At 54.0% G+C, this 8,617-nt stretch overlaps 2 protein-coding genes across 2 annotated transcripts; both read right to left on the bottom strand.

The window, feature by feature from the left end:
* Positions 1 to 567: 567 nt before the first annotated feature.
* Positions 568 to 3,033, bottom strand: YPEL4 (yippee like 4). Its single transcript, XM_023756682.1, has 4 exons — positions 2,798 to 3,033; positions 2,652 to 2,695; positions 2,192 to 2,300; positions 568 to 2,025 (listed from the first exon to the last, which is right to left on the bottom strand). Exons 1-4 carry the CDS (start codon positions 2,936 to 2,938, stop codon positions 1,936 to 1,938), a joined length of 384 nt encoding a protein of 127 aa, XP_023612450.1. The 5' UTR covers positions 2,939 to 3,033; the 3' UTR covers positions 568 to 1,935.
* Positions 3,034 to 6,963: 3,930 nt separating this feature from the next.
* On the bottom strand, positions 6,964 to 7,849 carry LOC102427857 (histone H3.3-like). The gene has a single exon (XM_006091889.3). It carries the CDS (start codon positions 7,799 to 7,801, stop codon positions 7,391 to 7,393), a length of 411 nt encoding a protein of 136 aa, XP_006091951.1. The 5' UTR covers positions 7,802 to 7,849; the 3' UTR covers positions 6,964 to 7,390.
* Between the last annotated feature and the right edge of the window lie 768 nt (positions 7,850 to 8,617).

Genomic DNA, 8,617 nt, shown 5'->3' with positions numbered 1-8,617 from the left:
TTAAAAACAAGGACTTTTCAGTGTTTCCCCAATGCCCTCGGGATGAAATCTTGATTCCCTAAATGGTCTATGACTGCTGCCTGTCTTTCCTGTGTCCTCTCATCTCTCACCCATTTGTACCTATACTCCAGATAGGGGAAACTTTTATTTCCTCCTCAAATTGGCTAAGTAAGAGCCACCTGACGCAGTTCTCTGCCTGACCTATTCCCCCACCTCCCACTCTTCACCCACCCAACTTCTCATCCTGCAGGTGCCACTTTCGCTAAGCCTGCCTTGACTCAGATTTTTATTTTTGACTCAGATTTTGACTAAACCTCTCCTGCAAGCTCCCAAGATTGCTCCCCATCCCTGTTCAGATCCTGTCACCTTCTATTGGAATTGCCTGATGACTGTCCTCCCACTAGACCACCATGAAGTCAGGCCAGGCTGCCTTGTTCTTCACTTGCATCTCCGGTGGTTAACACCAGGCCTGAAAAGCAATAGTTGCTTTGCAAATATTTTCAGTATCAATGATTGAACCTGGAAATAACAAGCTAGCTTGTTATTTGGTTTTTATAATGTGTACAGTCCTCCCCGCAGTTGTCAGTGACCCAACAACAATAGCAACTTCACATCGCTGCCAAAAAATTGCACTTGGGTCACATGATTGCGTTGATGCTGCAATTTTGAACTGTTTTGTTCCACTTTGTATCAGTTGCCAGGGCAGCACCTTAGCTGGGCGACTTTCCTCTTAGCCTTAAGCATGGCCGTGAGCTGACCAAAATATGACAGAATCAGGCTCAAAGGCACTGGGACCCAAGAACACCCTAGCTCTGGGATGAGTTCTTCCAGATGTCCCATCATGAATCCAGGCAAAACTGATTAATCATCAAGGGCTCCAGTAGACTCAAACTGGTTTTGGATGCTCCAAATGGAATGACTCATGAAAGCCACCCCTCTTACTAAACAAAACCTCACCTGGATACCCATCCCTTAGTAAAAACTCCAGTGGGGTTTTGCCACAGACAAAGCAATTGCTGCCCCCTAGTGGCATGAAGGGACGGTGTGGGGGAGTGACTGGTTTACTTGCACAAGGAAGGAAAGTCAGAGGACAGCACTTCATAGCTGCTTTTCCTCTTTTTATTAAAAATAAACCCAAACACTTTATGTATCATACAAAAGTTTCATTCGCTGGTGGCAGCCACGAGAAAGCCTGGCCCCGCAGCACTGATTTCCCGCCTCCCAGGGAGCAGTAGCTGGGCCTCAGGGAATGCCCCTAGAGACCGCTCGCTCCGGAAACAGCCAGCTGGGGGTGGGGGCTGCTCCCGAGGCAGCTCTCCCCATCCCACTAAGTGGCAAAGGTTAGATACTGGAAAGTGCCTCTTTAGTGCCAAGATAAACAAGTGGAGTGAAATGGAAACCCTTGTGATCCCTTTATTTCTCAGGGCCTGGGATTTGAGATTTTTCCTTTCACCCTCAGAGACTGCTTTCTCCCTGTGTATGAGGCCCAAACTTCACCCCAACCCAAGCTTTTTCTCTGATATTCAGTGGCCCAGGATATACCAGCCCCTGACTCAAGCTTTGTCCTCTGTTTACTCGAAAAGGTGGAGCTTTTTGCAGATTCCTCCTACTGGCCTCTGCCTAACGCATGGCCTGCCATCTCCTCCATTTATAGGACCTTGGGGCTAGGAAGGACCCACAACCACCCCTTTCCCCAGTTTTGCCTCTCTCCTGACTGCTGCCCACTCCTGAGCCTTGGACACCCCTGGAGTACCCCAGACCCCTGTTCCAAAGAGGCCTGGGAGTGATGAGGTGGAGGCGGGAGGGGTTGGTGGGAGCCGGGATCCCCCCAGGGGTGGAGCAGTACTCATGCTGGTACAGACCGCTGGTCAGGGCCAGGAGACAGGTACGGGAGGGTGGGGCATGCGGAGGAAGGGCACTGCCTGCCTGAGCCCCTCAGTCCCAGCCGTTGTCCTTCACCATGTGTGACATTTCAATGATGTACTTTCCCTCCTTGTACTTCTGGCTCGTCTCAAAGGCTTGCTCCTGGTGGGGAGGGAGCGGTGAATGTGGGGCCACGCAGTCCCCGCCAGGCCCTCCTACCTCCTGTGTTACCCCTGCCCTGAAAGTCCCCCCACCCAGTCCACCCCACTGGGGCTTGGAGGGCCATGGAGACTGTCCGTTTGGGAGGGCGCCCCTCCCCTGTACTTACATATTTCCAGCCCAGGGTGGTTTTGCAGCTCTCACAGAAAATGTCAGCTACCGAGTGGAGCCCCGTGAGCAGAAGGCGCTGTTCTGCCGGCCCACAACCCACGTTGACCCTGTCTCAAGAAACAGGAGGGACCCAGCACCGAGTGGTGTCGCTCTGTCAGTCCAGCCCCCCAACAGCCCAAAGGAACTTCCATCTGGAGAGCTTAACCCGCCCACCTGGGAGCCCCTGCCTTCAGCAGCCTGCCCCTTTAAGACTAGTGCCTGGGCCTTCTTCCAACAGGGGATTCCAGTTCTGCCCAGACTCCCCACAAGAGAACTGCAGCCTGAGCTTCTGAACCCCTTTGCAAGAGGGGACGCAAAGCAGAGTTGCAAGGCCACCTTCTGGTGGCTCACCTTCTTTGTCCACAGAGGAACATGATGCACACACACAAGCACACACACAAAGAGAGAGGTGGACTCACACAGAGTTAAACAGGTAGGCTCGGCCGTGGCTCCCTTGGAAGGACTGTGGAGACAGGGGACAGGCAGTGAATCCCCAGGGCCATGGAGGAGGAAGGGCAGGCTGGTGGGGGAGAGGAGGGGAGTGGCAGGCCCCCATGTGGCGTACCTTGGAAATAAGCTCATCGTGTTTGGCCAGGTGTGCTCGGCAGTGGACGCAGCTGTAGGTGCGGTGGCAACGGGGCAGGTAGCTACGGAAGGTCTTGGTGGGGAGGCAGGCAGGGCCCGGGCCGGGGTCACAGCTGGGCATGACGGGCTGGAGGACGATGCCCTGGCGGGCCGGTGGGGCCGGCGCTGTGCAGCCCCCACACAGGCGGTCGCAGGTGAAGCAGCGGAGCAGGTTGGCTAGAGCCGTGTTTCAGGGCAGGAGAAATGTGGGGGGGCTGCCCGGCCAGGGCCCCCCCCCCAGACGTGAACCAGGTAGGAATAGAAGTCACCTGGGAAGAGGGGTGGGAAGCGGGGAAGGTGCATCAGGAGAGCTGTGACCTCATGTGGAGCCCCTCCCCAGGGAATGGCGAGCCTGGTGCTCGTCTCTCCCCTGCCCTACGTGCCCCATCGCCATCAATTCAGCGTTCAGTCGCTCTGAGCCTCCCCGTCCCCTGGATTCCCATCTGCTCCGGCAAGCCTGGCAGCAGCTCCAGGCCGCAGGTGCCCTAGCTGGGAGGCGCTGTCTCACCCGCCCCGCCCCCCCGCCCCCGGGGCGGGAGCAGCCTCCAGCATTTCCACGGGGAGCAGCCGCTGGTCCACGCTGCCCTGGGAGCGATGCCATCTGCAGTGCTCTCCTTGATTTCAGTTCCTCGGTGAGGATCTGCGTCCCCCATGCTCTGATAGGCTCTGGGGCTTCTAAGCCTCTTAGAATTGGGGATGTCTGGCAGTTTTTCTATTTCATCGCCTCTATTTGCAATACAATTGGTCCTTCATACATTTCGTGTGGGAGGAGGAGGGGAAGATGAGAGGGAGAGCAGGCCAGGCCAGCAGGTGCACACACCGGGCTTCATCCCTCCTCTGGGCACTAGAACTCCATGGGTGTCTCCTTCTCTACCAAAGACCTTGGAAGTGGCTGTTACTGCCTGAGCCTGCCCCTTGGTCCACTCGGTGTGGCTCAGAAGCAGTGCCTGGCTGTCTTCTCAGCCTCTGAGCCCCTTGGTCTCTTTCTACTGCTCTTTACAATGGCCTTAGCCAATAATTCAGGATGGAGGCCCCCAGCTATAGGAGAGAAACTCTCTTCGGGCAAAGCTGATGGCTGGACTCGATGGAAAACGGGCCCCTGGCAGGAAGGACAGCACTCCTCCTGGGCTGAGCAGGGCTGGGGGGTGTCGTGTATGGACAACATCTTCAAGGAGCAGCAAGAAGGGGGACTTGAATTTTCAAAAGCTGTGCTTTGGGGCACAAGGCAGAGAATGTTCCCACCTTCTGCTGGAGGCAGGGACAAACAGCAGTGCCCCTGTGGGTGACAGAAGATATATCTGCCGGGTTCTGATTAGGAGTCTTGAGGAAGATGTTGACATCTGTCCAAACGCCAGCCCCTGTGTGGCTGAGGGAGCTGGAGGCAGAGGATAAGCAGGGAGGTGGCCTCTGGTGGCTTTGATAAGCAGGTGAGGTGCTGCCTTCTCCTTCATGGGTTCTTCAGGGCCGTGGCGGGTGGTTTAGCCCAAGTCTGGTTCAGAGGTGCCAGCTGGGTGCTCTCTGGCAACGGCAGACCCTGAGGCAGAGCAGAGGCAGCGGGGCTCCGGGGAGCCAGGGCAAACAGGCTGTCATCCTGCCCTCTGCAGTGGCTGCGAGGGCCCAGCTGCTCCAGTCCTTCTTGGGGCCGGCAGTCTCTCCATAAAACCCCGGACAGAGACCATCTTCTGTTCCACGTCCTGTCCCCGTGGCTGGGCCCCGGGGAGACACCCAGGGTGACATTGGGCTCAGGTCGCAGAAACAGGCTCTCCTCACCAGCACAAACTGGTCAGCATCCACTTCACAGGTCTGCCTCCAACTCTGCCTGCGGTGGCCCTCTGCCGCTCCACCGAGCGCACCTTCAAGGGCCCAGGAGGGGGCTGGCCAGGTCCCTGCTCGGCCTCCTTCCCCGGGCCTCCGTCACGCCTCCCACCCTCTCTCTCCCCTGCTTCCCCATCAAGCAAAGCAGAGGCTGCACAGGCCAGAGAATCACTCACAGGAGGGGTGGTAGGGATCATATCTTCTCCATCTCAGATCACAGAGAGAAGCAAGTTGGGCAAATGACAGGGAAAAACAAAGACAAGCTGAGTGCTGGGGAGAGGATATTCCCCGAGTGAGCCAGAGCTGGACCGTGGGAGGCGGGGAAGAGGGAGGGTTGGGGAGGGAGGGCTGCTGAGCAACCATCACCGGCAGCAGAGGCCCCAAGGCTGAGGCTCCAGGAACCAGGTGCGAATCCGGTGCCTCTCAGGGGGAAAAAACGGAGGGGGCCACGCACTCACAATGGATTTTCTCATCTGCTCTGAGGCGTCGGCCCCTCTGGGCTGGCATTCTCGCATGGTATGGTCCAAAATCATTAGCAGCGCAGCCAGCTCCCAGGGCGGACTTTGGGGGGAGAGGGGGATGAGGGGGGGGGGGGTCTGCAACAGCCACAAAACAATCAACAGCGATGCCTGATGCTGCAGCCAAAGTTGCCGGGAAATAAGTGCGGAACCGTCAGAGCTTGGAGAGGGATGGAGGAGCTGAGGAGCGGAGGCAGCAGGGAGGGGGAAGGGAGGACAAAGGATGGATGAATAATGCTTTTGCAAAGGGGAGAAAGCAACACGCAGCAGGAGGAGGAAATTTGCAAAGGGGAAAAAAATCATTTGGAGAAGGGCTGCCCCCTCACCTTGAGGTCTGCTCCAGAGATCTCCGTCTATCTCTCTCTCTCTCAATCTCTCTGCTCACTCTTCTCTCTTCTCTTTCCGCTCCTTCAATTGGGAAGGGGGTGGGGGTGGGGGAGGGGAGTTAGGGGCTCAAGACTGGGGCTGCAGAGCTGGCCAGCTGCTGGGGGGCCAGAGGTTGCCTCCCGTCTGTACCTCGGTCTGTGGGTGAATGTAGCTGTGTGTTGTGGAACTGCATCATAACACTGTGAGTCATCCGTCCCCCCACCCCCCTCACCTCCCACGTCAGAGCAGGGCTGGGAGACACAGGAGGCGGGTCGGGAGGGAGAAGGCAGGCATCCAGCGAAGGGGCTGGGGGGAGTGAGGCAGGGGTGGGAGCAGAAAGCCGGGACGGGAGGGGCACGAAAGAGGAAAGGCTGGTTGCTGAGGGGGAAGGCAGTGTGGTCAAGGAGATAGAACCTTGGGGAAGGACAGGGCTGGACAAGGATGGAGTCCTGGTGGCAGGGCTGGAGGAAAGGAGGTGGTGAGGCAGGGGACTGTGAGAGATGAAGGAAGAGAGTCAGGTTCCTGTACACACATTTAAGATGACATTTCCCATTTCAGCTGGGACCCCAGTCTGACACAGAGAAAAGACATCGTAATTGTCACATACAGCAAATTGTGCCCCCAAGCGCGTGCCCGGTACTTCCCAGCCTCAGCGCCTGCAGCTTAAGACCCCTCAAAGGAGTCACAGACTAAATAGGACATCTCACATGCAGGAACCTGTGAACCACCTCCAAATTCCTTGTGCTTCACAAAGGGAGACACCTACATTACATAAGGTTCCTTACTGGGCAGTAGACTTTCTGAGGTAGGTGCTCTAGGCCAGCGGTTGCCAACTGGTGGTCCATGAGGTCCGAAAGATTGGCGACTGCTGGCCTAGACCACAAGCCAGGAAGTGAGGAAATTAGCAAAACCCCCTTTGGACACAGGGAAACCTAGTGGTAGGGAAAGTGAGGAATGCAGCCTGCCAGAGACCTACCTGGGCAGTCATCCCCTACTTGACACAGTGCTTGGCACCTAGAGGGCATTAAAATTGTTTTTAGCCCTAGCTGGTTTGGCTCAGTGTTGGGGTCCAGCCCCAGCAGATCCAGGGGTTCCCAAAGGTGTGGACGGAGTCGGCGAAGAAGGAATGACACGGAGACAGCGTTCAGTTGATCAGCAGCCTAGCCAGGTTCTCTAGCCAGGATCTCCAGCCAAGTTCTGTCCAGGTTCTCTCGCTAGGTTCTCCAGCAAGGTTCTGTATTTTTTTGTTTTTGTGTGTGTGTTTTTTAATGTAAAACATTTAATTTAAAAATGTTGACACTACCATATATAAAATAGCTATTATAAATGCACATAGTGTATTCTATAGCTGCCAGGTTTACTTTTTTTTTCTTTTTAGGAAACTAAGTTATTACACTGTGGTTAAGAATTGTATCTTCACCCTTGAAAAAGCCCACATTCTATCACAGTGATGCATGGTCAGACTTAACAGCCCCAATTGTTAAACACTTGGATCAAGTCATAACCAGTTTTATTGCAAAAAGATACTGTACACATATATCATTCTAGTACTTTAATAACTACCCAACAAGTCATTAACATACAGAAACATGCATCATGAGAAGCAAGAAATATCACTCATCCCTTCTGCATATTAGCAACTTGTCACTCCTGAGCAAGTGCTCACATCACTGAGGTCTGTGAACAGTCACTTTTCGCATTCATCCTGAGTGAAAGATGGAATGACTTAAGTACAAATGCAATATATTGTAAACAATTTCTTACAAAAAAAGTCACAAATTAAACCAAAGTATTTTACAGAATTTACTACAAAACACCGTAAAAACTGCCTTCCCTTAAGCTCTCTCTCCCCGTATCCGGCGAGCCAACTGGATGTCTTTGGGCATGATGGTGACTCTCTTAGCGTGGATGGCACACAGATTAGTATCTTCAAATAGACCCACCAGGTACGCTTCGCTAGCCTCCTGCAGCGCACCGATGGCTGCACTTTGAAACCTCAGGTCGGTTCTGAAATCCTGGGCGATCTCCCTCACCAACCTCTGGAAAGGCAGCTTCCGGATCAGAAGCTCGGTCGATTTCTGGTAACGACGGATTTCTCGAAGCGCAACGGTCCCGGGCCTGTAGCGATGGGGCTTCTTCACCCCGCCGGTAGAGGGGGCACTTTTCCTGGCAGCTTTAGTGGCCAGCTGTTTGCGGGGCGCTTTCCCACCCGTGGATTTGCGAGCAGTCTGCTTGGTTCGGGCCATTTTCTTTCACTCAACGCCGAAGTTTTAGGCCGCTTCTTAGTCCGCAACGCCCCTCCCACTGCCTAAAGAAGAGCCACAGCCCAGGAGCTAAGTGCACGGACCACCCCAACGAATAACCAAACCAGTTTCTATTTTATATTGTCTTGTTACATCTGTATTTATACCAGTTGATTTTAATCCTATCAATTTCTATTCCAAAGGTTAGGGCGTTTCTTATCTCCATTCCAGGGAGTAAAGATTATGTAGATTAAGCGTGACTGTTTGTAGTTAAAGTGATTAACTACCTGCCTGGCACTTAGTTAATAACCTCCCTAACTTCAGGGAAAATCCCTACCTGGGGAAACAACTTTGGCGCCAAGAAGGGGAGCAAACATATGAAGAATAGTATGCCATATACGCCAGGTCCCTTGAAACATATGCTGTGCAGATGTTTCTTCCCTGCAGGGACTGTGTCAAGCAGCAAGGATGGACCAGCTTCCGGCAGCTCAGTGGATAGAGCATCGGCCTGTGGACTAAAGGGTCCCGAGTTCGATTCCAATCAAGGGCATATGCCTGGGTTGTGGGCTCGGTCCCCAGTAGAGGGCATGCAGGAGGCAGCCAAACAATGATTCTCTCTCATCATTGATGTTTCTATCTCTCCCTTCCTCTCTGAAATCAATAAAATACATATTTTAAAAAACTGTTTTTAAAAATCCAAGCATTTCTTCCGGGTATCCTATACATCAGTCACTACCCAGCAACCTCTCTCCTACTGAGCAGGGAGTTTCATTGAGGACCCTTTCCCTCCTTGAATCCTGGACAGTGACACAATGTCAA

Source organism: Myotis lucifugus, unplaced genomic scaffold (assembly GCF_000147115.1).
Source record: "Myotis lucifugus unplaced genomic scaffold, Myoluc2.0 scaffold_97, whole genome shotgun sequence".
Classification (NCBI taxonomy): domain Eukaryota; kingdom Metazoa; phylum Chordata; class Mammalia; order Chiroptera; family Vespertilionidae; genus Myotis; species Myotis lucifugus.
Note: the sequence above shows the minus strand (reverse complement) of the source record. Positions and strands in the feature narration are given on the sequence as shown.

What these genes read in the sequence shown, in the direction of transcription:
- LOC102427857 (XM_006091889.3), bottom strand. Translation starts at nt 7,801, where the DNA reads ATGGCCCGAACCAAGCAGACTGCTCGCAAATCCACGGGTGGGAAAGCG.
- YPEL4 (XM_023756682.1), bottom strand. Translation starts at nt 2,938, where the DNA reads ATGCCCAGCTGTGACCCCGGCCCGGGCCCTGCCTGCCTCCCCACCAAG. An exon ending in GCCTACCTGTTTAACTCTGT is followed by an intron (nt 2,301 to 2,651) that starts GTGAGTCCACCT and finishes TTCTTGAGACAG; the next exon opens with GGTCAACGTGGGTTGTGGGC. An exon ending in CCACCCTGGGCTGGAAATAT is followed by an intron (nt 2,026 to 2,191) that starts GTAAGTACAGGG and finishes CCTCCCCACCAG; the next exon opens with GAGCAAGCCTTTGAGACGAG.